This window comes from Trachurus trachurus, assembly GCF_905171665.1.
Source record: "Trachurus trachurus genome assembly, chromosome: 1".
NCBI lineage: Eukaryota > Metazoa > Chordata > Actinopteri > Carangiformes > Carangidae > Trachurus > Trachurus trachurus.
Window position 1 is genome coordinate 13203317 of NC_139891.1, and position 27980 is coordinate 13231296.

Genomic DNA, 27980 nt, shown 5'->3' on the forward strand with positions numbered 1-27980 from the left:
ATTAAAAAAAAAAAAAACTCAACACTGACGCAACACAAGAAAAACCAATCAAAAAAGTGAATGACATTTTGGTGTCATGTTTAAATCCTGTATTTGACCAGCAAAGTCTTACTTTCCACCGCAAGGGAGTGGAATCAACAATCAATAAATACTATGTCTGAGTAACAGATACATTCAATACATTCAACAGATTCATACTTTCCCTTAGTGCTGAAATGTAAATAGATAAGTGATAGAAAGTTGATCAACAACATTTTTGTAATGGATCAACTACTTTTTAAGGTAAAAAAAAAAAAAAAAAAAAAGTAACCCTATTTTATGACAATTTACATACCAAACAATGAATTGATTAATCAAGAAACAATTCTTAACATTATCCAATAAGCTAAATAACTGTAGTCCTGGCTTTCTTTTTATTTTGCATACATAAATTCTCCTGAATAAGTGAATGTGCAGCCCACCATGCTTTCACCCCTGTCTGCAGTGATCGAGACATTCCTGCAGTTAAATTAGCATCATACTTCCACCCACACACCCTCTCAATCTCCAATCCAATCTGTCCACTATCTGCCTTCCAGTGCCTTGTCTCTGGCGATCACCGCCTCGTCAAACTTGATCATGAGCGTGGTGCCCTTGTGCCAGTGGACAGTGACCTTGGCGGGGAAACCACTGTGGGTGAGGATGGCCTCCACGATCCCTCCGGTGAACGCTGCACAGTTCAAGGTGCTGTTCTCCTTCGGGACAGAGATGTATGTGTTGACCAGGGGCTCTTTTTCGATGATGTAGTAGGTCTTGTCATCGTCGTTGGCCTGCTCCAGCTTGTCGGCCTCTTTGCCAAACAAAGCTCTCCACACAGAAACCTGTGGAGTACAAAGCCAATGACTGAGGGGGGTCACAGAGTGAACATAATGTAAGGCTCTGACAGTGGCTTCCCTGGTCGCCGAGTCAGCTACATTTTATTATATTATACATCATTTATTGCACCAGATCTACACACAAGAGGTAGGCCAGGGTAAGGCTTAGACAACTTCATAACGATAAGGTTGTTGGTTATGCTATAGCTTGACCTAGACTCAAGATACAGGGTTTTCCCTCATCACCAGCTGCTGCCACAGAAACAGACACGAAAACATCTGGAGCTGGCTCCTCTCTCTCCGTCCTCTATCAGAGAATTGTTGGTTATAGCCTAAACGTGAAACATCAGCATTGTGTTTTTACCAATTGAATCAGGTCCACTAGGTTTTGAGGGGAAGATCAATCTCTGTCAGTCAGCTTTTAACCCCGCCACCCCCACACACCCCAAACTCTCCATCTTGCTGTGGCAAGAAGGCCCGGACGGGCTTCGAACCCCAGACTCCCGGGTAAGAGTCATGCGCGCTAACCACTTGGCCAAAGGGACATCCCCTTGGCCAAGTAAACAGGGCGCATGATCAATTGGAGGCTTAGTGACAGGACCTGTCAACTGTCACATTGTCCAGACATGGGCATTTTACAGCTTTGTACGTAAATACACACACTTGGCTGAATCTGATTCTTAACTTGGAGGACTTTAGGTATTAACTGCTTCTTGACCTCTGCTCTCACATGTGTTTTCCCTCTCTGGTTTGTTCTTATGCCCTTTTACAGCCACAGTGGTATTAAGGTCAGACACTGAAAGTGAAAGTAGGCCATCTGTCCAGCATTTAATGTTTTTACACACACAAGCACTTTACCACCATTACCATAAAAACATGTTATTTTGTAGCTCTGACACACTGACACACAGCTGCGTACCTTGATAAACAGCAGTATGTTGAGGACTTTGGTCTCCCTCTTGCCGCTCTTCTCTCTCAGCACCAGCACGTCCAGCAGGCTGCCTCCCACCCGCTGCCCCAGCTCGGCCAGTCGAGCCTGCAGCTCGGACACCGAGTACACGCGGCTCTGGCAGTACTGCACCACCTCCGAGAACAGCAGGGCGAAGGCGCTGACACTCACCTCGGTCTTGGGTCGGCTCAGAGGCCGCTCCAGAATAGCGGATTTCCCTCTGGTGAAGCGAGTCTCCATAATGTACTTATTATCTGTAGCGGTGCAAAGACACAGAGAGGTCACATTAAAATGAAAAAAAAAGGTTAAAACAGCAGCTGCTGCAGCAGGCTAGCAGGGTGCTGCTAACCGAAGCAGACTGCTGCAGTCACGTGCAGGACATTACAGTAACATCTGTCCAGGTGAGTTTAGAGATATTCTTCATGTTCATAAGAACAGACTCTAGTTCATACAATCACTTACTACCACACATCCATGCTCCTACTACACCTGCTTTTGTTGTCGCTCCAGTAACTTCCTGCTCCGTCTCTCAACGTCACCTTGTCACGTGACAGCCCTGATTCTACATAAAACTTAAAGGTGTACAGAAATGGCCGTTTGTCCTGTTTGTCGCGCCGAGTTGTCACGAGCTGCAACACGAGTTTACCCGAGTGAGGAAAACGAATTTGATTGGTCGTTATCGAGCGGGCGGGATATTCAAAGCTTGGGGCGAGACCGAGCTCCGTGTGTGTGTGCGTGTCTCAGACGTTTGAATGACGGATGACGGATCCAATATCAGTGGCTGGTGAATCGTGTACAGGCTGACGTATAATCCGTGCGCCTGCATTATCCAATGCGAAAAAAAAAATACACACTTTCATCCCGGATTTACTCAAAAATAGAATTTTGCACAAAGTTTGGCCTACAACGTCTGATAGATGAGTTATCACATTAATTTTATGACCCAAAGTGGGCTTAAATTCAATTTTCTTTTCTGTACACCTTTAACCATGTGTTCTTTCCTCAAGAAAAAAGACTTTGACGTCCACCTTTCTGAATAAAATGTAGCTACTTTTTTCTTTTTTTTTCTTTTTAATATAGTGAGTCAAAATCCAGTGTTGGTGTTTTTATTTGGCCCACAGTGAGACTTCAAGTCAAAAGATCCAATAGCCTAAATATCTTTTGGTTTTGACTTTTTGTCTCACAATAACTTTTTAAGTGTAGGCTATATGTAATCGCCCGTAAGAAGTGCATACAATAGCCTAACTAAGAGGGGGATATTAAGTTATTATGACCACCTGTAATTTTTTTTTCCTTTTTTTACTCTGTTGTAGGCTACTGTCATCCCCAAGCAAATGCCACTGCAGCTACTCAAGTGATTATGGAGCTATCTCCTTGACTTGACTATTTATGGAGCCCATTTGTGCCAACTTCTACTTTTGTCATTATTGCGGTTTATCAACACCCCTATTGGTAAAACATCCCTAAAAAAAAAATCAGAACAACTTGTTTGTCTGTAAGCTGCATTTCAAGTTCATGTGTAGTTTATCCGTGCTTATCATCAGTGAGTAAAAATAATTCCTGACAGGAGTGAACACACAAAGAGATCCACACATCACATGAGAGGGTAAACATTAACCATAAATCCACAAATCTTTCACCTTGTTTCACAAATGACAGGCTGAATTAAAATTCTGTGCAATGCTGTAACATGAGTACAATATGACAGAGACAATACGATGATAATAATAAGTTAACCATAATACAAATGTAACAGTAATAAAACGAAAAAAAAAACTTACAAGGGGGCACAGACTTTGTTTTGCTGATGACACACTTCAACGTACTGTAGGCTAGATCAATATTTGGAGCCGTCAGTGTACAAAGAGTACTCTCATTGGGTCACAACACTGGAGTCATGCGCGTATGCTCACACAAATACACCTACACAAATTCACCTCTGCACATCTGTGCTGCTCAGTTTACGTTTTTGCAAACCCTGCATGCAAAGGATTATTGCAGAGATTCCTTCATACCTCTGTGTTAAATTTTTTTGTAAAGTCGAGGGTAAACCCATCTCTGGGTCTAGCTAACTTTTTTGGAGGCAACAATTGGGACATCACTATGACTTTATCTGGACCATTGATTTTTGTTCTGGCTTTATTCTGTTTCTTTTCTGTCAGCAGCAGGCCAACAGGTAAGTTCATATATTCAAAATTATGTGAAACTTGATTCAGCTGAAGAAAGTTTATGAAGAGGAAATTGAATATGAATATAAATTAACAAGTTCATAACATTTACAGATGAGATCACACATAAAGATATTACCAAGACATATCACTCAACTACAAAATACAGCACCAATGATAAAGCCCTATACATATAATCTGAAATTATCTAAAAAGATACACACTGATGGAAATTTGTCCAGTTTTAAAAACATTTAGGTTTAGTTGTGTGTTTGAAGCAGCTAAATTTTGGGTTTGCTATTATCGTTTGGACATTTTCCATCAGGATCAGCAATCAAGGAAGCAAACGAGAGAGAGGGAACATCTCACTGCTACTCTATGAAAATTGTGTAACTGTACAGCTGTATGAAAAGAGCTGGTGTTGACCTCTTTTAGTTACTGTGAAACAAATTGTAGCATCTTAGAAGTGGCTTATACCTCTCAGGAAAGGCCAGTGCAACCTTTGAAGTAACTAACAGTTCAATACTTCAGTATTTCTCCCTCACTTCACTTCTTTCTTCGTTTGTGTTGATTTCAGGTATCCACCTGCGTAACATGGACAGCTTCATCCGAGCTGTTAGGCAGGTTGAGGACTCCAACCCTGGTCTATGTCCCCTGGCTCTGGTCAGAGCCCTGCGCAGGACCGCTGGCCACGATGATGCAATGACAATCCATTTCTTGGGTGCATCAAATAATCTCAGTGATGCTGAGGTTTTAGAGACGGCCATTCTCAACGCTTCATCCTTCAGCTTTTTTGACAAGGCCATCCACCACATTGTGACGGACCATGGAGAGGAAAGAGGAGTCATTCTCGCTCCAGATGGCACCACAGTAGCCCTCGCACCTTTACTGCTAGGAATCGAGTCAGGGCTGAGAGCAAAGATGGACGGGACGCCACCTACTGGAACCTTCCCGCTCACCATAGGCAGGACCCTGGGCCTGTCCTTCCTCAGCCTGCAGGACTTCTCACCATCCCATCGCATGGGGCCCAATGGGTGCTGGGACAACGTGGACCATCCTAAGCTGTTCAAGCTCTCTCGGCCTGCCACTCTGGCCACTGATGCTATGATTAATGGAGGCATGGATGGAGCTGTACTGGGCACGGACCTCAGCAAACTCAGTGCATCTGAAGAGTCGCCGGCCCTCAGTGAGATTTTGAAAGGATACTACAGTTTTACTTTGAATGAGGGGCAGGGTATTGATGCTGTGACCAGCCATATTAGTCCAAGGCGAAGGGAGCTCTCTAGATCCATTCTGGAGCCACTTGATCTTCACAGCCAAGTGATGGAGACACTAGCATTGGTCTGGAAGTTGGAGAAGACAGAATGGATTGCTCTGGACACTGGAGTGGGGAAGGCAGTGAAGGATGGATTGCGGGCATTTGTGCACAAGCACTGGGGTGAGCTATAAAGTCATCAGAAAAGTATACTACAAGGTTAACATGTTTACATAAAACAAGTTATATCCACATTTGAGAACCTGCTAAGCTACTGGTGGATTTAATGTCATTATTGCTCCTACTGTGATCAATGTAGAATCAATTAATTGAGTAATTCCCTTTTTATTTTAGCCTTTGTGTGGTTAAAGAATCATGTCTGATATAGGCCTAGTCTCACTCCTTTGGAATACATTGTCATTATTGTCAGGTGACTTAATACCATTGCTCCACTCTGAACCAATATCAAACATGAAATAACATTAAACTAACCAGTGTTTTTCTTTCTTTCTTTTTTTTGCCTTTTCTTATATACCGTAAATGAATATTTCTGATGAGGATCCCTTAAAAAGTTACTTCACATCTAGTAGAAAAAATGCTATCAGGGTCTGGAGGTCAGGAAAAGCAGGAGCATTAAGGGGCATTTAGTTTCTCTTCACAGCATTGTTGATACAATGATAGCTTGTAAAGAATTGAAGATAATAACAGTCAAGCAGAGAACCATCATTAAGTCTGCGGTCTCTTGACAAAGCATTTTTGCATCTTTAAACTCTCTGTTTGATTTACATTGTCTGCAACCAAATCATCACCATCGTCACTGAGACTCTGACCTTGACTGGTTTACTATGACAACACGCAGAAAACCGACAGCACTCTCCAATAATTATAATACTTCTTTTAATATCAATCACACAGCAGCAGTCACAGACAAACTGTGACTTTTTTTGGACTGGCACCTAAGTATCCCTTGACACTTTTGAGTGAGCACGCCAAGTCTGCCGATCGACTATGACAACACAAAACCTCTGGTGGTAGTTTCGATATCCTAACCTGCATCTTGTCTCCTCCACTTTTCAGACTGCCCTCAGATCATCCCTCGCTGTCAGTGGGGAGCAAAACCCTACCAGAGCACACCTATCCCGCTGTCTCTGCCCCTCCAGTACCTGTATGTTCACCACACCTATGAGCCGTCCTCGCCATGTTTGTCTTTCCATAAGTGCTCCCGCGACATGAGAGCCATGCAACGTTTCCACCAGGAAGACCGTGGTTGGAGTGACATAGGATACAGGTAACTGGTATAAAGGAACAGTCGGATATATTGAACAAGATGACACATGTTCGTCTGCTTTCTTGCAGTGAGTAATTAGATGATGATGTCACTGCTCTAAGAATGGACATGAAGATAGTCTGAGAGGCACTCACGTTTTTTTCAATAATCTATTATTGTACATTGCATTCATCTATTATGTACTGTGCTTTGTGCTCTCAGCTTTGTGGTCGGCTCTGATGGCTACATCTATGAGGGCAGAGGTTGGAACCACCTCGGTACACACACCAGGGGGCACAATAGTATTGGGTATGGTGTGTCTATCATTGGTAACTACACTGCCACCCTGCCATCTCGCCATGCCATGGACCTGTTGCGCCATCGTCTGGTGCAATGTGCAGTAAATGGAGGAGGACTGACTGCAAACTTCACCATCCATGGCCACAGACAAGTGGTGAACTACACCTCCTGTCCTGGAGATGCCTTCTTTTCAGAAATAAGAACCTGGGAACACTTCAGGGAATGACAAGGGCTCTTAAACACTGTTAAAGCTTCTTCATAGTAGTAAATGTACTTTTATTAATTTCTTATTTTCACATTAAGAAAAGGAAATCCTGTGGACTAGTCAATCATTTCAATGTAAATGTCTCATTTGATAGATCTCACATATGGGGCAGCAATTAAATAGTTAGACCCAGGAGCTCATTCAGGTTTTTGGCCTCCTGAAAGGACCATATAGGACTAAAACAAGTTTAGATCCAGAACAAACTCCAGAACTGATTTCACAATTATTATTTCTCCTCTCATGATTTTACAGGAAGCAGATCTTCAAAAACAGAAAAATAAAGAGGACTGTAACAATAAAGATGTTTCTCTTACCTGCATCTGCGGATAATGTAAATTAACCAACTGAATGTTTGGTGTTTTAAATAACAAAGAGAGTGGGTGTTAAACAACCTGGTTAAGAGTTCACATGCATCATGCCTCATATTTGATATTTCAAAAATGAATTCATGATTTGAGAATCTGAGAACACTCACATTTGGTATGAATTATCTTATTACCTTATTATCATCTTATCATTTCATGAAACCTAACCATTATAATCTTGGTCCAATCATTCAATGAGCAATTAGATGAAAACCTTTTTACAGTTACAACAAGTTGAATTGATATTTGATGAGACTATGATTTTAAGTCTTGTTGTCAGACATGGAAAATGATATCAAACATGGGCAGCAGTGCTGTGAGTCTGAATGGTGTGGAGGAGGATGTGGCGCATCAAGGCGACATTTGGATAGGGAATCAAATGTATTTCTAAGACAAGTGGTCTGTAGCAACTGAATCAATGGTCTCCTACTCTCATAAAATATTAGCTGGAAAACTTTTCTTCTTTTTTTTTGAAATTGTCAGTCAGGTGTTTTCTAACCACATGGTGGCACCAAAACTGAACATTGTTTCCGTCTGTAAGCCCATATCATAGTCACAATCTGAAAGCGAAGCCAATATTTCAGCTGAACCCATGTTACTTTAAGTTTTAGTGGTGCGTGCGGCCCACATCCTGACAGCACATCCTGACAGCACACCCTGTCATATACAACAGCGGTCGTCGCGCCACTGCAGGAGGAGCAGAGCGCAGTGAAACATGTCAGCCAAGACCGTTAGTCGCGCCTTAAAGGACGTGCTGCTGGACCTGAGTAAGGAGAAGTTTGAGGAGTTCTGCGATGCGATCCTGGACCGACGGGAAGAGCCGAGGGTCAGATGCTCAGAGCTGGAAGACAGAAATCCTGTGAAGGTGGCAAATATTCTGGTCTCAGTTTTCACGGAGTCCGGTGTAAGCGAGGTGGTCCTGCAGGCGCTGGGGGAGATCCGCTGCAACGCTCAAAGAGAGAGCTTCGGTAGCTACTGAACACACTTTGTTCTCACGTCAGGTCCCCTCCACACAACTTATTATATAGGCTAAACTTTTTTGTTGACTCTTCACCGTTTCAGCTCCCACTCTAAATCACATTCCGACAGTAATCAGCTACATAGCAGCAAGACATGACTTGTTATCTAGGCTACATGTGTTTTTCCCCCCTCGGATTATTTAATGAGGTAGCCTACTTCTAAAACATAGTAGCCAACTTTTATACATCTGAAGGCGAATCGTTTAATTCTGCCAATGTGCTCACAAGTAGCTACTGAACACACTGCCTGAAAACTGTTTGAAGACATCTGATCAGCTGTCAGTTACTTATTACCCAATATGCAGTAAGCATCAGACACGCACAAAAAACCATAATAATAATAAAGAATCTTTGTTTGCCAAAAACAGATCTGGAGACCTGCATTTACCAATAAGCATAAATTCCAGTATTCTCCCACATTCATATTGTCCTGTTCATCAGTAGGAGTAGTCATGATTAGAATGAGGGAAAATACTATCACAGCTGAACAGGCAGGGAGGTGAATTCCTTTAAACATGATAACAGATGAATATACTGCACTGGAGAAACAAGCAGAGTTTTAGTGGACACATGAACTGTAAAGGTTATGACGTTCACAAACAGGCTACTTTCAGTTTTGGTGATACCTGCTTTTTGAATTTCTTTCAAAGGCCATTATTTAACTTTTTCTTCTTTGTCCCTTTCATATTTTGTGCGTTATTGTATCCTATGGGTGGATGTATACTGTAGGTTACATGAACTGTAACAGTTCATGAGTTCAAGAGTCATACATGATATTTAAGTTAAGCTTTCTTATATGGCAAATATTGCTGTCATATCTTGACATGTTTCGACAGTGTACTATAAGAACATCTTCAGAACATAAACTGATAAGACACGTCACAACAACATCTAGTGACACTTATGATGAAGACAGAAGTACCGTCAAAGCATGTCAAGGTATGAAAAGAATCTCTTGTCTGCTATATAAAAGAGCTAAACTTAAATATTTAAATTATATACTGTACATATTGAACCCTGTGAGCTAGTTGTGTGTGATGTTTTACAGCAGTCTTATCACTCAGCAATAATTCTTTTAACCCGTTTTACTTTTATTTTCAGTATCCAGTGTGCTTGTATCCTGATGCTTTTATTGCTCATAACTACATTGATTGAATGATGTCACTGATATTCATCATCTTTGTATATTTCCAGCCAAGGACATAAGTGAAGGATTGCTGACAAGTGAGTGTTTTTTGGATGATGTGTTACAGCTTCAGGTCTCATGTTGTTGTGTGTGGATTAAAAATAATAGAATACACTGAACGTTTTGTAGGTTATGGAGACATCATGAAGGTGGAAACTACTGGAGCTTCGATGCAAACAGCTAAGCAGGACTATCTGAGTTTCACAGGTAAACCCTTCTGTGCAAACTCACTTATCTACACCTTCAGTATAAATATAGCAGGCAATTGATAAGGAGAAACTTCAGTGAAGTCATACTACTGTTCTTTCCTTACTTTATTTCAAAAGGGCCGAGGGCCTCACACGCCATGGCAGAAACAGATCTGATAGAAATGAACAACTACAAAACCATCATTAAAAACGTGGCTTGTCAGAAAGGGGTGGATCCAGCTCTCATCGCTGCCCTCATCTCCAGATCCTCCAGGGCTGGGAAGACGCTGACGGAGGGCAAGGGTTGCTTTAATGAAACAAGACAAGAATATGATACCTTTGGGCTGATGCAGGTTATTACAGATTGTTTTGCTCACTTGATTCAAGTGATGTCTCCATGTAAGACCCAAATATCTGAACCCCGATATTTCCATAGATCGATGTCAACCCAAAAGGAGGTGGACACACTCCAAAAGGCTCATGGGACAGTGACGACCACCTCTGCCAAGCCATCGACATCCTGATTCGTTTCATCACACGCATCAGGCATAAATTTCCTGAGTGGAGCAAGGAGAAGCAGCTGAAAGGTTTGTTTAACTCAACTACTAATGTTTGTGTGACAAAGCTCCTTTCATACATCTCATTGTTGTTGTGTTTGTCTTCTTCAGGAGGGATAGCAGCCTACAATGCAGGAGATGGGAACATCGTCCCCAATGAGGAGGTGGACTCTAAAACCACAAATGGAGACTACTCCAATGATGTTATTGCACGAGCTCAGTGGTACAAACTCAAAGGTGGCTTTTAAATCCTGAAGTTGTCACAAGGTCTCTACATGAGACAACATCTGTAGTGTAACCAATGTGAAAGCAAGCTGTATCCCTTAGATCATGATGTCCCTTCATAATCAAAGGCATGTAAACACAGGAAACAGTTTGATACTGTGGATTCTCCTCCGAAGGCTTAAACATTTCTCATTTTGTGTCTGTTTATATTTTGGCAAATTGTCACCATTAAATATTTGATAAATTAATTTGTACTCTTTGCATCCATCCAGTCATCCTTACTGCTTTTCTTTAATGACCAGGTGGGCTCTATGCTCATACTCTGCACACTACTTACTTTCTGGAGTATTGTACAATAAGAAGATGCACATATTGAAGAACAAGAATAAGCTCTAAAGCTCTTCATACAAGCAGCCAGGAAAGGCCAGGCAAATTATATTAATTGCATATGATAACGATAACAGAGAAAAGAGAGAGAGTGGTATGATCTGGGACGGTAACATATTTTCAAATATTTTCAAATCACCTCCAAATATATTCACATCCAACACAAGGATTATGATCAATCAACTTCGACCAGCAAGCTTTCATGCATAATACAGATCTGCGATACAACAGAGACCTGATGTGACCTGACGGGCTGTGCCAGTTGAACAAGAGCAAAGGTTTAATGTTAAAATTTCACATTTTCCAGATGCAAACACCAATGCTGGTGTTGATGCTGACAGTGCATCACTTTAACACATAACAATACTGCAAATGAAAGAACAAGGTGTTTGAAGTTATAAAAACTCCAAAGTCTAACACTTATCAAATGTAGCTCATACTGAAAGTGAAAGGGTGCAATATTGTGAAAGTGAAAGTGTGCATTATTATTTTACGATGTTTTACAATAGTCTTGTCACTCAGCAATAACCTGTCCTGTTTCTTATCTTTTATCAGTTAGATCTTTTAGTCTTTTACCATTCAGACAATAATAAGTCAAAGGGCCCGTCAAAGATCCTGTCCACGTCCCGCTGTCTGTGATGGCTCCGGCCAGTGGTACCTCCGCCCCCTGGCCCAAGCTGCTGTTACTAAGGGTCTGTGCCTCTTAAGATGGCGCTGTGAAATGCCCATCTATTGTAAATAAAGCCTTTGTTTTAAATGATCTTTTTTTTACCTCAAAAACCTTGGACATTGTGTTTCTAACTGAGACTTGGCAGAGGACTATGGATTATAGCCATCTTGTTGAACTATGCCCTCCTGACTGTACTTTTATCTGCACTCCTAGGCCTTCAGGCCGGGGAAGAGGTCTCGCTGTCTGTGTCTGCAGGCATTACACACTGACTTTGAAATTTGGGGTCACCCAACGTCACAACCTACATTCAACAAAATGTCTGAATTCAAGCTCGGGGAGTTGGACAAGTCCCACAACATACTTTCACCTGGTTTACAGCCAATCACAAGCTGCTGACTGAGCAGAGCAAATGGATACGGCTGCAGTGTTTCCTACACTATATGAGGCGTGTGCCTTTTACAAGCAGTCAAGATGATTAGGCTACTTTTAATCTAGCTCAGCTGCGGTTTCTTCAGTGGTGAGTCACCCACCAGGGCTGTTAAATGCTCTCCATTGGGAAAAATAGAACGACAGCAAGATAAAACCATCATCATGAAAGTGAAAGTGAAAACGAAAGTCCTACAGTTAGTGTATAAATAGTTGGAGCTGTCCTGTGTCTGATACCAGAGAGAGGACAGAGGAGCACAGAGCTACAGCTCTCACACTTCAGCTTAAAGAAGAATATCAGACAAAGAAACAGGAAAAATGAGTGAGTTGTTTTACAGTTGATCTTTGTTGAATGTACTTGTGGTAGGAACAACAGCATCTTATCACAAATCTCAATTTTTTTTCATAACATATTAGTATTCTTACAGTTTGTATTTTAGTAGTTGCTAGAACCATTATACTCCTGTGGTTTGTACTCATTTCCTCATGTCTACATATGTAGAAAAATAACCTGAACTAAACAATTGTAGGCATCAACAGCATTCCTACTACTGGAGCGTCGTGGCAAACCTCTCAGCAGGACAGACTGGGATACGAAGGTAAAGGCACAAGTATTGTAGAAAAGTAATCATTTAACCATCTGTCTCTCTGGGGTTTCTATAGCTACACACTGAGAGGCAAACAGGTGTTTGTGGCACTGATTTTTTTAAAATCTGTTTTCTATTCTATTTCTCTCTTAAAGGTGTGAGGGCCTCACACACCATGGCACAGACGGACCAAGGCAGAATGGGAAAGTACAGGTCAAAAATCAACAATGTGGCAAGCGAAACTGGAATTGATGCAGCTCTCATTGCTGGCATCATCTCCAGAGAGTCCAGAGCTGGAAATGCACTGGACAACGGCTGGGGAGACGGGGGTAGAGCCTGGGGACTGATGCAGGTTCAAACACCTACTGTTGTTTTTCTCACTTCTCCTCAATAGACACTCACATTACAGTACAATGACTTCATCCCATTTAACTCTCACCTCTGTAGGTTGATATTACGCCCAATGGAGGTGGGCATGAAGCCAAGGGTGCCTGGGACAGCGAGGAACACATCCGCCAAGCCACTGGGATCTTGGTTCATTTCATTGGCCGTATTCGCAGTAAATTTCCAGGCTGGAACAGAGAGCTTCAGCTGAAAGGTTTGTTTTACTGAATCACTCGACTCTATGTGCATCAACTTTCCTCATATTTTGTCTGTCTTTGTTCTCATTTCTGCCTGTCCCTGCAGGAGGCATCGCAGCCTACAACATGGGGGATGGAAACGTCACATCCACCAATGTAGATGAGCGGACAACTGGTGGAGACTACTCCAATGATGTCGTGGCCAGAGCTCAGTGGTACAAAAAAAATGGTTTTTGAGAGCTGAAAGTCTTCACAGCATTCTGCATTGTCCATGTCCTTGTGTCAAAAAAAAAAAAAAGAACATTAGAGATTAAAGTTAGGGCTACAGTTGTCATCTGCACCACTGTCTCTCTGAGAAAATGCAGTGAGGGAGCAGACATGAACTTTTCTGTTGTACAGAGTCAGCTTGACTCTTGATTGTTGAATTTTCAGCCATTTAGTGCATTTTGTTTCAATTATTTCATTCCACTTGATTGTTTCTTTATAATCTCAGGAGTTCTTCAGCAATCAGCAATGCTCAATTTAAGACTGTATCATCATAATGCACCACAATGTTGACAATAAACTTCAAAAAATGAAAACGAAATGTAACTTTTGATTGTTTTTTTTTTATGTTTAGTGGCAGAATAGGCTCTCTGGTCTGCAAATTATGAGCTCATTACATAATACATCAAGGGTTAAGAATCCACAAATTTATTATGGTATTATTCCCAAATCTCCCAAATTAGTTTCTAATGAAGACTTATTATTTCCTGCTGTCCCTGGTTTACAAATATGTCACACACACACAACAGGTGCTGTGAAGTTTCTTGGAAGCCAGCTGTTTAACGTCACACTGGTTAACTCCCTCAGTGTGTGCGTGTGTGTGTGTGTGTGCCCTCTTCTGGTGGTAAATAAATAAAACAGCAGCAAGAAAAGTAGTGAGTGTGGTCTCTTGCCTTTACTGCATGTAAATAAACATCATGTCGCCTATTATTCCCCCAAGAAAGTGTGTAAATTTAGCGCCTCTGATAACTGATGTATTACGTCATTGGGGGAGTGGGCGTGTAACTTGTCGGTGGGCGTAAATCCTGACATCTACTGTACTAGGGATAATGGGGTAGACTACTTCGGAAAGAGCGGATAAACGTGGACAACCACCCCTCCAAAATCTGTTTTAGCGGTTTCACTCACTCGTGGAAACAGGAGCAATGGGTGAGTTATAGACATATGTGTCATGCCTACATAGGCTACATTTCCGTTGCTGACGCATTTGGCATGGATGTTAAAGTAACGGTAAGCTATAGGCTATTTTCAGTTTCACTTTCCTGTAGTTCAAGTGCTACTGTAACGTCAATGTGCTGTAGAGGAAAAATAATCCAATCAATTTATCATTTGTAGGTAGCAGTTCGTCTTCTACTTCGTCTTCGTCTACTTCGTCTACTTCTAAATATGGAGACATCAAGGAGGTTGAGACCAGCGGAGCTTCAAAGAGAACAGCGAGGGCAGACAATCTGTCATACTCAGGTAAACACTGCAGCAGAGGAGCACGTTCACGATAGAAAAAAAGGGGAAAAACACAACCAAGTTTTCACGCTTCATATGGTGTTTAACGGGCTCTATACACTGCTCCACTACGTCTTGCTCCTCTGTTTCCTGTCTTTACATTATTGGACAAACTGATTAATCCAGGTCAGACACACCTGGATTAGTTTGTCCAATAATAGGCCTATATAATATAAGACAGGAAACGGGCAGCATTAAGTTCAGGAAGTAGTGGAGCTGTGCATATAGTCCATAAGTTTCTCTAAATTGTAGACTGTAGCCTACATACCCTTGTGGCCAGTAAGTTGGTTTGTAGCTTTAGCAGTCATTACATTGTGTCTATGTATTTTTGTGTGTGCATTCTTTACATTTTAAAAAAGAGACTTTAATTAATGGCCTAGGCTACACATTGAATGTACAAATAGCTCATTTAAAAACTGAGCAGAGATGCTCTCAGATTCTGGGCTCTGCCCTTGTGTCACATATGTGCACAAGGTTTATGTGTGTGAGTTTTGAGACTAATAAAAATGCCATAGTTTGTGCATTTGTTAATGATTATGATGTTTTCTGTTGGATTTCTCTCTACAAGGTGTCAGGGCATCACAGGCCATGGCAGAGAATGACAGTGGGCCAATGAGAAAGTACAGGTGTAAAATCTACACAGTTTCAGGGGAAAAAGACATCCATCCAGCGCTCATTGCTGCCATCATCTCCAGAGAGTCTAGAGCAGGAGAGGCAATTAAAAACACTGGAGGTGGAGGAGACTGGAACCCAAGGAAAAATAGATGGAACGCTTTTGGACTGATGCAGGTTGTAACGACTACTGTGTTTACTCATATCCTCTTAGTAGAGACTCACATTACAATACAATAACAGGGATTTCATTCCCAATCTGTAGATTGATGTTGATGAGGATGGAGGTAACCATGAACCTGAAGGTGAATGGGACAGTTTGGACCACCTCCGCCAAGCCACGGGGATCTTGATTTCTTTTGTCAAACGTATCCAGAAAAAGTTTCCAGACTGGAGCGAAGAGGAGCAACTCAAAGGTTTGTTTTACTGAATCGTTTGTTTGTTTCACATTTTGTTTGGGTTTGTTCTCATGTCTGATTGGTCTCTGCAGGAGGGATCGCAGCCTACAACATGGGGGATGGAGCGGTGAGATCTGACGACCCAGATGACGTGGATGAAAACACAACAGGTGGAGACTACTCCAATGATGTTGTGGCCAGAGCTCATTGGTTCATAAAGAATGGCTATGATGACTGAACCTGAAACAACAAAAAGTCTTCAAATGATCAATAAAACACTATGTAATACACATTTTCTATCAGAATTTTGCCAAATAAAAATGAATCGACAAGTGTTATATCTGTGTATGTGGCTTAGTGTGAACTCTCACTTTCATAACTTACACACAGTAGAAGCAGAAGTTAAAAACAGCTTCTAAGTTTTGTTTGGCTGAAAGAGCCATGAGACAGACCCATCTTTCCTCTGTAAGAAAATGCAGATCAGGCACGGTGGTCTTTAGCCATGCTAGTGAAGTGGCTCCACTCCAGGTGGGATGGCAAAATTAGTTTGAAATAAATCATAAAACTGTTAGCTACTGGATGGACTCACTCATGGCTCGTGGGGTGGTGAGGAAAACCACTACCAAGCCACTGACATCCCGACATCTTTCCCTTCTGCTTCTGTTGTTAGTCTGCTTCTTTTTCACAATTAAATACAAGATATGTAACCATGTCTTGTAGAAGTATAAACATGATGCCACAAATGATACATACAGTATCTAATGCCCATCTATCTTTACTTTGTTGAAAAATAATTTATTTTAATACGTTAATCTCAACTTTCTCTTTGTTATAATAATGGTCTTCATATCCAGCTCTCAGCAAGATGTCATATATGTCCCTATCCCAAGCCCCATTGGTCAGAGTGTCCCACTCAAAGATTTTTCTTGCAATCCTGTTACGATTTAATCCTAGTATCCTATTCCATAAACGCACCATATATACACTCCACCGTACCTCATTGGGTTCCCAGCCCATATCTCCCATAACGGCTAGTGTTGGTGTGAATTTATGTACGCCAAGAAAATACCGCATGGCTCTGTTTTGCACAGCCTCACATTTAGGGTACTGTTTGAATCCCCATACTCCTACTACATAATCTAACACTGGACACACACAACTCTGATATAATTTGGAGTAGGTGGAGTACCCAACATCCCTCAGAGTCTTTATTTTAGCTATAACACCCCCTAGTGCCCGATTTGCTGACTCAGCCAGTAGCGATGATCCCTTCATGAAAGTCATATGTTCATCCAAATAGAGACCCAAATATTTGTAGCTTCTTGAATAATTCAATTTTGACTCTCCAAAATGAAATTGGAAATCACTTGTTTGCTTAACAGGGTTCTTAAAATGCATAATTTCTGTTTTCTTTTCATTTATCAAGAGTCTCCACTTTTTACACCAATCGCTTGCACATGTCAACATTCTTTGTAAATCAACCTCTGTTTCTGCCATCAAAATAATGTCATCCGCATATAATAAAATACTAACTTCCTCTCCTCCACATTTTACTCCACAATGCAGATGTTTGATTTGCTTGGCTAGATCGTTAATGTACACAGCAAATAAAGTAGGAGACAGTGCATCTCCTTGCTTGACTCCTAATAGTGTGGGGAACCAGTTGGTATAGGTGTTGTTTACCTTCACACAGGCCTGGGGTGCTATAATTAAAACGAAAGCAATGACCCTGCCCTGGCCTAGAGAGAATTGCTTCCTGTTTCATTTGACCCGATAGGATATCTCTATTGTTATACAGCTGTGACCACTGAAAAACATCAAAGGTGTTCAATTTTCATTATCCATAACAGGAAAGAAAACCAATGTAATGCACATTAATGTGGCACGTCTGAGCATGTGCTGGGGTTGTAAAGTCTCCTTAGGTCCTCATGCTATGTTATGTGCAGGTGTGAAGAAGAAAAATAATCAAACTTTGCAGATTCTTTCTATTGAGACATCATGACGGTTCAAACTATTGGAGCTTCAGAGAAAAATGTTCAGCAGGACAGGCTGTGATTCTTGGGGTCCAGTTATTTGCCCGACTGTTCATTTGGGAGAAATCCTGTCCATGTCAACCCCCAAGACAACACCAAGGTACAAGGTAGTTATTCCAAGGGCAATTTCAGGTACCCCAACTGAGATATCACTCATCTGTTAGACTATCTCTGTGAGCCACAATAAAATAAAATGTGCTATTGTGCCACCTGATTCAGATCTGAGGAGTCATTTCAAAACAGTATGTCCAATCAAGTAAAAGTGAAAATATTTCATTTTTTCCTTCTTCAATTTCACTTTCTTAATATTTTGTTTATAAATTTAAATTTCTTCATATACTGTATATTGTTATTTTTGCCATTGTAATGTTTTAGTGTTCTCCATGTCTCTGTAATTTTGAATTGCCCTGTGTCTGAATGTTACCATATAGATAAACAGGCAACAGCCTGTGCCTGTTACAGTCAGTGGGACCTGTTTCTTGTAAATCACATGGTCCTTTTTCCCGTCCCGTTTTCCGGGTCTGAGAGAGGAAAGGAATGCTTCAGCCAGGGAAATTAACCCATAAACACACCCACCCTAGCATGCAGCCGCTCTGTTGGCCATGGCTCTCATACTCTACAAGTGGACACTCCCAGGGACAAATAGCAAACAGTATGCTATATGAGGGCATTAAGGGACAATGAACTGGACTTTCATACAGAGGAAACACTGGACCATTTGTGTTGGAGCTGCTACTATACATTGTATTATTTTCTATATACGTATACATTAGGGTGCATCAAATTTGAATGGGAAATTTGAATTTCAAAATATCAATTTGGCTGGCAATGCATTTTGTTCCAATTAACATAAAAATGACTTTTGCAAAGTTTTGAGGAAATCCATTGAGATTTAGGGGTGCCACCTAGCACACAAAGTTTTGTGAAATTTTCGAAAAATGTGCAATTTTTCGATTATCTAATTGCCAAAAAATTGACAAGGAAATGTTGATTACATTGAACTTTTATACAGTAACATGTTCTATAGGGCTATCAAAGTAAAATTAGTTTGTCTGGCCTTTGGGCAACTTGGGCATTTCTCAGAATTCAACTTTCAAAATTCTCCATTCATTTTCCCTATAGACAAAATGAATGGCGGTCAATGGGACATGTTTACGTGGTCTTACCCTGAGTTTTGTGCAGCAGCGATGGATGTCGGACACACATATAAAGTTTAATTGACTTTACTGTTAAACACAAGGGGCAATACTGACACACTTAAAGGGATAGTTCAACATTTTGGCAAATTGTCCCATTGACATAATCCCTATAGTCATAGCAGTAGGTTCGTTACCTTTATTTGTCGATGCGAGCTATTTTTAGAATGGCCAAGTCGAGCCGCGAGCTACTCAGAGCTACGCTACGGAGGCTCATGGGATTTCTTGGTTTCCCTCATCAAACTCATCAAATACACAATCCAACAACTCCAAATTGCTCTCATGGACAAGTTGTGACCTGCACATTCACCGCGCTATGAGATAATAACGGAACGTTAGCCTACCAGTTGTTTTCGAGGCAAATAGACCGCTTGCCGGAAAACTGCCCCTGCCGGGAAAGCGCATCAGCTGCTTTGCATGAATTTACCTCGAAAACAACTCTGTTTCGTAACGTTACGTTATCTCATAGCTTGGTGAATGTGCAGTTCACAACTTCTCCACCAGAGCGTTTTGGAGTTGTTGGATTGTGTATTTGATGAGTTTGATGAGGGAAACCAAGAAATCCCATTAGCCTCCGTAGCGTAGCTCTGAGCAGCTCGCGGCTCTGCTCCGCCGTTCTAAAAATAGCTTGCACCAACATATAAAGGTAACGAACCTACTGCTAAGACTAGGTTATATAGCCTAATGTGCCAATTTGCCAAAATGTTGAACTGTCCTTTTAAAAGAACAAACCCTCTCTAGTGGCTAACTCACTGGCAACTCACAGGGCCTAATGATAAGAGCTGACATTAACTAAACTTCAGTCTTAAAGGAACTTGGTGCAGGATTTGTGGAGAACACATGCGTTTTAAGTTTTTTAATGCTAATGGGTGATGAAGCGTTCAAAACCAAAAAGAATGAGCCCGTATCTCTCCGTTGCCTTGAACAGGCTGTGTGCTGCATAATGCGCTGCAATTCGGGGCTTTCATAAGTCTCAAATTTTAGCTGTAGGCTAGTCTAACTTCATCATTCGGCTACAATGATAACTTACCATTACATCACTAGCCTAACAGATGTGCTCGCAAATATACCTATATTTAAAATGTTAATTTAACAACTACAATGCTACTCTCAATAAACATGAGACATCAATACTCTAAATATGATATTGTCTACTCTAGAATACTGTTGATGTTAAGCTTAATAGCTTAGCTAACATAGCTGGACTGTGGTTAGCAAACTGTTGCTATCTAACGTTAGCCAGATGTAATGGGCACCAAATACCCATATAAAATATATATATAAATACAAATATACAAAGACACAACTACAGATATGGTAGTAATATGTAATAAGAGTATACCCAACACAAAAACATAAAGATCAACTCAATTTTCTTGAGCTGGAGTCTTTTTTACCTCAGAGCTCTATGGCGATCAATGGGCACTGTTTACCACTTTATCCAACAAAAACAGATGTGCGGTGGCACCCCTAAATCATCATGTATTGGAAAAATATTTTGCATGTGTTGTTTCTACATATATTGGAACACTTTTAGCAAAATTCAAGAATTGTGTTTTTTGATGCACCCTAGTATACATTAATCATTTCTTATTTGAATGGATTGCATCTCAACAGCCATGTAATGAAAAAAAAAACATAATAAACAGAACCTTAGGACATGAGGGTTTAAACTACTGGAGTTTCAGAGCAAGGACACCCCCCCCCCCCTCCCCCTTGCATCAAAAGAATAAAGTGATCAGTTGCAAACTTTTATTTACAAGAATACACAGCAGTTGTAGTTGTTCCTATATTCTCTTTGTTTATACATGATTTTGAATATCCAATTGGGTGTGTTGTTGGAATTTTTGCATTTTAATATGCACAAACATATGGACCCCCTGCCCCAGACCCTATGTGGGGAACCATTGACTATAGCACAGTGTAGTTAGCTGCTGTTGACCAATACTAATGATGCATTACATTAATTCTAGCAGTTTGTTTCAAAAGCTTTTAAAACATGAGATGTAATAAAATCACGTAATGTCACCAGAGCTACATTTTCTACAATGTGACTTCTGTGTGCTGTAGATGGAAACGTCCAGCTGCACATGAACCTGGGAGCTCTGATTTCACATGACCACAGATTACAGAGAAGATAGATGAACCATTATGCACAATGTACAGCATTTCACTGAAAATGTCTAATTTCTTATAAACTGAACACTCTGTAGTAGCTTTGGATAAAAGATTTGACTTGGTCATAAAGACAACACAGTCAGTAGCTTTCTGTCCTGATCGTGTTTCCACTGCTTAGCCTACCGCAAAAGGCCGACGACAGTGACTCAGCTTTTTTCAGAATCAGCGGTAGGTGCAGTGCTGCTCCTGGTGCTGCCGCAGGTCTGTCTTGTGCTGGAAGCTGTAGAGGCAGCGGGGGCAGCGGTATGGCCGGTCGTCCCTGTGTTTGCGGCTGTGGGTGATGAGGTTGGAGCTCTGGCTGAATGCCTTCCCACATATCTGACACACATGGGGCTTCTCCCCTACAGTAAAAACACAGAGGTGAATACATAGGAAAGTACTTAAATGAGTAAATGTATAACCCTCTTTAAGTCAGTTACATATCTGTATAGCTTGCTACAGCTTGTTATGTTCAACCAGCTTTTTGAAACCCCCAAATAATTCAAAAACCATGTAGTTGAGTGTACAAACTGATTTTTGTCAGGCCTATACAAAAATCGATTGAAAGACTTCAAATGTTTTGGGAAAACATATCACTCATGTCTAACAGAATAAAAGGCATTACCTGTGTGAATGAAGGTGTGTTTCTTCATGTCCGACTTCTGGTGGAACCTTTTCCCACAGTACTGGCAGGGATATGGACGAGTGTCTGAATGTATGAGCAGATGAGTGGAGAGGGTGGAGGAGCGCTTGAATACTTTCCCACACACTGTACAGCCAAATGTCCTCTCCTAAAATAAAAGAAAGAGCATGCAAATTCCTCTTGTACATCATATGTGCATTAAAATGACCTAAAGTAATCAAATAATTGATTATAAAAAATAAATAAATACGATGCCGACCTTGCCTCTGTATGGTGACTGTGGACTGTTTGTCCTGCTGGACTTGATGTATGCTGCTGACAGAGGCACTCTGCTTCCATGACTCTTGCATATGTGAGTCTTCAAACTAGACAGACATGAAAATATCTACAAGGAGAAAATAAATACATTTTAACATGGAAAAAAACACTAAAATAATTGTAGCTATCAGGTGGAGGGGAAGGAGGGTGATGACCTGCGAGTCTTTCTTTGCACAACAATCTTTTAAGGCAAACTACATTAATGTAAAGAAGAGAAATGTACATGTCCTGAAGCTGTGTAACTCTTAAATGTTGAATCGTTTGGCCCTTTAGTGGACAATGGCAAAGGTGGTCTGAAATGAACCCTTTCCTTTTCCTTTAGCACCACCACCAGGTCAAAAATGGACTTTGTGCATCATGCTCAGCTGTATTGAATGGGTTTAGCAGTAATAATCCTAAAGTGGGGCCATGTCATGAACCTTCACAGTTGTTTTGATATTCAGTTGATCTATTGTTCAGGAGTGATGCCGTACTTTTCTACAGAGTGGACACTCTTGTCTCGAAGCACTGTTCTTGGAGCTGCCACTGCTCCTGGTCTCCCTCAGGATCTGAGGCTGCAGAGTGAAGTCTCCCAGGCCCACTGACAGTTTGTCTGGATATCCTGAGCTCTCATGAGGGATGGACCATATCGCTGTGGTGGAAGGACCAGAGCTGCCCCTCTCCCCGGGGCTTAAGGTATTTGGGTTGACAGGAGTGAAGGGCTTAGCAGGTCTATAGTCTGAGAGGAAACACAGAAGAGTAAGAAGAACATCGACTTTTATGTTGTTTATTATGTCATGTTGGATCAATGAATAACAAACATGAAGTAGCTCTGTCACCCACCGTAAGATTTGGGACTCAATGGCTGAAGGTTCCCACTCCCATTAGAAGGACTTGTAGCAGGAGGGTCCTGCTGCAACAATGTGATGGACACAGTGTTGATATAAGGGGCCTCTGCAGTGGAACACTCCAGAGATGCGTCCCAGGGGACCATCTTATTTTTCAGCTGGTTGAGTGTCACAGGGGTCGATCCAGGGCTGGGACCTCCTGCTGCGGACCGAGGGTGGTACAACCCTCCTCGCTTCACCAAAAAGGAACGAGGCATCATTCAGGGAGGAGGAAGACTTACACTATTCTTGAAAAAGTCATCTGGAAACAAATAAATACACAAATGAAAAAACAAATACCCGTGTTAATAAAGACATTCAAACATACAGCTACACAACACAACACATGTAGGCATGGCCGGTTGTCACTAATGGATCTGTTGGGATTCACGTTTTCCTTATCTGGATCTTTCTGGTTCCATAAGTGTACAATTTATTAACAAAATATACTTTAAACGTGTCTTCAATGTCAGTAGCCTATTTAGTAACTGCTCTGACACAGTGTAACTTAAGCAGAAATATCCAGAAATAATGGATCAAAATGTTACACAAGATATTCATGTTACCCAGGAGGGGGCAGCAGCACCATTTCCTGCTTGACTTAGTTCAACAACAGGTTGAACAGATGTTATACACTGTACATATTTTACTACTGTTGAGATTGATGACTGCATTGTTTCTGAAATTATTTTGACCCTGTCTTTTTTCTACATGTTGTATTTGGAAAAAAGAAAAAAGAAATCAACTGTAATTTATGTGAACTTTATGGATATAATGAGTGAAAAACATAGAAAATGCTTCCTGAAGATTACACAAAAGCAGCTGATTCACTTCAGCTCTGTCAGACTGTAAACAGAGCTGTGAGCTTTTAGGTCTGTGCAGGTTTTTCTCTCATCCTGAATCCACTGGTTTGGTCATAAGTGTCGTGTTGTGTCAGTAATACAATGCACCAAAGGCGAAGTTTTCCTTGTTGAGCTTTCTGTGCCGCTCTGACTCCTCTCAGCTCCTTAGGGTCACCTGGCATTTAAGTCCAAAGTCAGTTTCTCTCACATTACACCGAAGAATCTTTTTCTTCAGGTTCAGGTGTTTAAAATTCTGCTCGACAACCTCCAGGTGGCCTGTGGTCATATCATCTTCATCACATCAGTAGCGTAGCTTGACATTAAAGGCTGCAGAGATGGGTTTTGCTCTGACAGGCTCTCCCATATAGTTCCCTTCCACATTAACATACACGCAGAGCTCGAATGAAACTGACATTTGGACCTTCTCACATGATACACTTGTGACAACTATGATAGCTGCAACTATATCACTTAAAAGCAACACATTTTATGACTCAGCGCTCACACTTGAGCAGAGGTGAAGCTACAGAGGAGTTCAGTGGAGGACACTAAGTGACATGACTGAACATCTTCAAGTTTAAGAAACCTGTGACTTGTGGTGTTCTCTTTTAAAACAAATTTACAGCTACATATCTCACACAACTCCCACGTCCCCTGATGGAAAACAGAAGACTTATTTCCACAGAGACCAGTCGAAACACATTATGAGCTTTAAAGCTGTTATTTGTTTCCAACCTGGCTCATGGGCCCCCTCCAAAGGGACAGATGATAAACCTGTAAGCAGTGCTACGCAAACCTTTGCTTACTCTTTCTACATACATCAACACCTTCAAATTCGGTTATTAAAACAAAACCACCAACAAGTTTAGAGGAAAAATGCAAACGACTGTTAAATATAAAACCTTTATCTGAAAATAACGAGTAACTCCACTTGCCCTCCGAGCTCCCTCTGAAATGTATAGCAGCAAGTTGAAATACTTTAGTAAAGTACCTCAGAACTGATACATCACTTGAGTAAATTTACCCCCACCCCCACCTCTGCCCAGATCATATATTCTAGAAATAATCCCATATAAATATAAACTGATCAACACTGATAAGAAAGTACCTCTTTATTGCTGCAGCCCATTGGAAAACATTTGGAAATCATTCAGCTCTCTCGCTTTGATGCTCGCTCATTTAAATGTTGATGAGTGTAGGAGTACGCTCTACCTTGACGCAAATATTTTATCATATGTCATCATTTGCCTAAAAAAATATTGATATTTCATTTTACGGTGTATGTTTTGCCAAAACAAATTGCTGGAATGATCTTTTCTTTGGCATCAGCATTGTAATGTGCACCTTAGATGTTTGTTTGTACATACGTATATTACATACGCTGCACAGCTGAAAATTCAGACAGTATATTTGTTTAGAAATTGAAGCTGATGTGACTGGATTTAAGAGTTAGTTTTCATGAACTAAATCAGCTGTGAGGGACAGAAATACACTTATTTTCTGTACTTTGTATGTTGTTCTGTTTATTTCGGAGCACAATATGAACCCCAAAACAAAGGTGTAGTACATGAGCAGCATCACAGTGTGGCTCTGGACGTAGGTTTGAAGAAGGTGTCAGTGGGGTTTCAGTGCAGAGTGGCAAAACCTTCAATTTGTTATTTCCACACACTGATTTCACTGATACACACACACACACACACACACACACACACACACACACACACACACACACACACACACACACACACACACACACACACACACACACACACATCATCCTGTGCTAGTTAATTAATCGCTAATGTGTGATGTGTCTTTTTCATCTTGATTAACAGTTATCATGACATTTTGTTATGGTGCTAACTTCTGTCATTGAACCACTGACACTTGCAGACCAAATACAGTAGTTGAAGCGTTACTGGGCAGGCACAAACACACACATATAGACACACTGTCGTCTGTTTGGGCTCTAATCGTGATAGTTTCTCTCAGAGATGATAATAGAAAACAAGATGGTATCAGTTACATTGATAACATCCTGAGCTGCATATTCTTATGCAGCTCAATCAATCTGATCTTGATGTCTTGCTCCATGTCTCTTTTGCATTTTTTGTATGTAACAGTAGCAAAATAAATAAAAAGATTTAGAAAATTTTTGAAAAACCTCCTGAAAGACGTATGTCACTAATTGGAAGACTGAAGGTGCTGTGATAAAATGACTGGCCTTATTGCAAACTTTTCAGCTGCTTTAGCAACAGCTCATAAACAACTGGGTTTATGAACTTTGATGAACACTATAAAACAATATAATAACTTTAATTAAAAACATTATTATTATTATTATTATTATTCAATAAATGAGACATGAGAAAAAGATCCACAGAGTCACATGACGGTAATTACGAAAGTGACTGTCATGTGAATTTACCGTTACAGACGATGACTGATCAAATTTATATTGGTCAAACAATAGATACATGTTAAAAGGAAAAAAAAAGAATAATAAAAAGCTTTAACCAAACCAAAATGTAGCTCTTTAGAGCTTTGAAGATACATTATAATTATTCAGATACTCACCAGATTTTATATTCCCACAGTGCTCCTTGTGTCACACAAACTCACACACACTTCTCACATCAATTTACTGAGATGAGTCTATATGAAGTTGGATGGAGACAAAGTGAGTCAGTGTGTCACATGAGGTCAGACTGCTGTGCAGCGGGCTGTGAGCCGTTGCTGTTCTCTGCAGGTCGGAGTGATGAGTGAAGGACGAGGAAGTGTTTCAGCCTTGATACCTCCGAGCAGACACTAACCACACTGCTTCCTCACACACTAAAACCTAAACACTGCGCTCTCACAGTAGCACGAACCCTGTCTGGATCTGCTTTTTAAAAACGTTGTCTAAAACCTTTCTGTGCACTTTGCGGACATTTTGCAGTGATGTGCAAACTTAACATAGCATCAGAGAGATAAAGCCCATGTGAGGGGAAGAGGCTGGACAGCATGTGCTGAAAATTCTCCAGAAAGTTTTGACACACTATGTTGACACAGTTGTGTTTCAAAATAGACCATAGGGGTCACCTTAAAAAGAAGCTGGCTGGTGCAACAGCAGTTTCCTTTCCTGAAGAATTCAGTGAAACTGCCATTCACAGTAATGAGAAAGAGGCACAGCGGGAGAAAATGTGACCAAATTTAACTGAGGAGGTCGTGGAACGGGCAGCTCCTTTATCATTCCCCTTTCACCCTTAATTGTTTATAGTTTCAGTTTCTTTGCGTGAATTTAAATGAAAAGAAAACAATGAAATGATCCTACTATGAAGCCTTATCTGAGTAACTAAACCCTGATGTATCCTCTTGGTCTGGGCCACGGAGCTCCACTTCTTAAGACAAATCAATTAACCACAATAGTGCACTGGGTCAACATGTTCCTTCTTTCGGATGAACAAGGGCACTGTGCTTTATTGTGAGTCACTCCCACATACACCATCCTGTAGAGTGAAAGACTCACTGACTCACCAAATATGTATTCATCTGCAGCTGAAAATAGTCCCCATCAAGTGCACTATTCACTCCTGTTTGAGTGATGTTTGCCAAAAACTACAGTGCCCATCTGGCTCAGGAAATTACTTTTTAGAATTACTCTTATGAAAAATGAAGGACTGACAACCGAAGCTATAGACCTGAATCTAAGTGCCGCAGGCAGAGCAGGGAAGTCTGAATGGGTGGTGAGACTGGTGAATGAGTTGTTTTTTCTTAGTTTTTCATTTTATTTGTTTTCATTGAGAAAAATATACTACATGTGTCAAACATTTACATGCTCAAAATGGAAAGAGTCAACAGAGTGGATTGATCCCGGTGTGTCATGTAAAGATTGTAAGAAATATTTTCCTGAAACAGATGGATATTGGTGGTTTTTTTGGCAAACATTACTTAAACAGGAGTAAATACTGTATTTTATTTAGGAACTATTTCCAACAGTGGATATGTATTTGGTGAGCCAATGTGTAATCCAGCTGACAAACTGATAGACAAAGTTGAGAACATAACTCCCTTGGAGGAAGTAATCACATTTTAAATTTAAACTCAAAAAATATTTTTACACAAATGTTGACAAATTGTTG

At 40.9% G+C, this 27980-nt stretch overlaps 6 protein-coding genes across 8 annotated transcripts; 4 read left to right on the forward strand and 2 right to left on the reverse strand.

Annotated features, from left to right (window-relative positions):
- Window positions 1–93: 93 nt before the first annotated feature.
- Window positions 94–3703, reverse strand: trappc5 (trafficking protein particle complex subunit 5). Of its 3 annotated transcripts, none has more exons than XM_083979502.1 (3): window positions 3585–3703; window positions 1774–2057; window positions 94–860 (listed from the first exon to the last, which is right to left on the reverse strand). In XM_083979502.1, exons 2-3 carry the CDS (start codon window positions 2041–2043, stop codon window positions 564–566), a joined length of 567 nt encoding a protein of 188 aa, XP_083835628.1. In that variant the 5' UTR covers window positions 2044–2057; window positions 3585–3703; the 3' UTR covers window positions 94–563. The 3 variants fall into 3 exon arrangements, with proteins under 3 accessions (XP_083835628.1, XP_083835627.1, XP_083835626.1); XM_083979501.1 differs by lacking the exon at window positions 3585–3703 and adding an exon at window positions 2293–2318; XM_083979500.1 differs by lacking the exon at window positions 3585–3703 and adding an exon at window positions 2266–2290.
- LOC310991643 (N-acetylmuramoyl-L-alanine amidase-like) lies at window positions 3682–7377 on the forward strand. Its single transcript, XM_083979459.1, has 4 exons — window positions 3682–3979; window positions 4549–5409; window positions 6304–6514; window positions 6716–7377. The coding sequence occupies exons 1-4, from the start codon at window positions 3709–3711 to the stop codon at window positions 7017–7019; spliced, it is 1647 nt and encodes a 548-aa protein (XP_083835585.1). The 5' UTR covers window positions 3682–3708; the 3' UTR covers window positions 7020–7377.
- Window positions 7378–7909: 532 nt separating this feature from the next.
- Window positions 7910–10845, forward strand: LOC310991648 (lysozyme g-like). The gene is made up of 6 exons (XM_083979475.1): window positions 7910–8391; window positions 9637–9666; window positions 9758–9835; window positions 9955–10169; window positions 10253–10403; window positions 10485–10845. Exons 1-6 carry the CDS (start codon window positions 8139–8141, stop codon window positions 10619–10621), a joined length of 864 nt encoding a protein of 287 aa, XP_083835601.1. The 5' UTR covers window positions 7910–8138; the 3' UTR covers window positions 10622–10845.
- Window positions 10846–12313: 1468 nt separating this feature from the next.
- LOC310991675 (lysozyme g-like) lies at window positions 12314–13841 on the forward strand. Its single transcript, XM_083979535.1, has 5 exons — window positions 12314–12403; window positions 12612–12680; window positions 12824–13020; window positions 13116–13266; window positions 13356–13841. Exons 1-5 carry the CDS (start codon window positions 12400–12402, stop codon window positions 13484–13486), a joined length of 552 nt encoding a protein of 183 aa, XP_083835661.1. The 5' UTR covers window positions 12314–12399; the 3' UTR covers window positions 13487–13841.
- A 469-nt stretch (window positions 13842–14310) lies between these two features.
- On the forward strand, window positions 14311–16142 carry LOC310991654 (lysozyme g-like). The gene is made up of 5 exons (XM_083979487.1): window positions 14311–14443; window positions 14630–14755; window positions 15363–15583; window positions 15672–15822; window positions 15897–16142. The coding sequence occupies exons 1-5, from the start codon at window positions 14440–14442 to the stop codon at window positions 16040–16042; spliced, it is 648 nt and encodes a 215-aa protein (XP_083835613.1). The 5' UTR covers window positions 14311–14439; the 3' UTR covers window positions 16043–16142.
- A 5231-nt stretch (window positions 16143–21373) lies between these two features.
- Window positions 21374–26603, reverse strand: LOC310992252 (uncharacterized protein; the record flags this gene model as incomplete). The annotated part of the gene is made up of 6 exons (XM_083980271.1): window positions 26437–26603; window positions 22974–23279; window positions 22625–22869; window positions 22093–22218; window positions 21816–21981; window positions 21374–21552 (listed from the first exon to the last, which is right to left on the reverse strand). The coding sequence occupies exons 2-6, from the start codon at window positions 23236–23238 to the stop codon at window positions 21374–21376; spliced, it is 981 nt and encodes a 326-aa protein (XP_083836397.1). The 5' UTR covers window positions 23239–23279; window positions 26437–26603.
- Between the last annotated feature and the right edge of the window lie 1377 nt (window positions 26604–27980).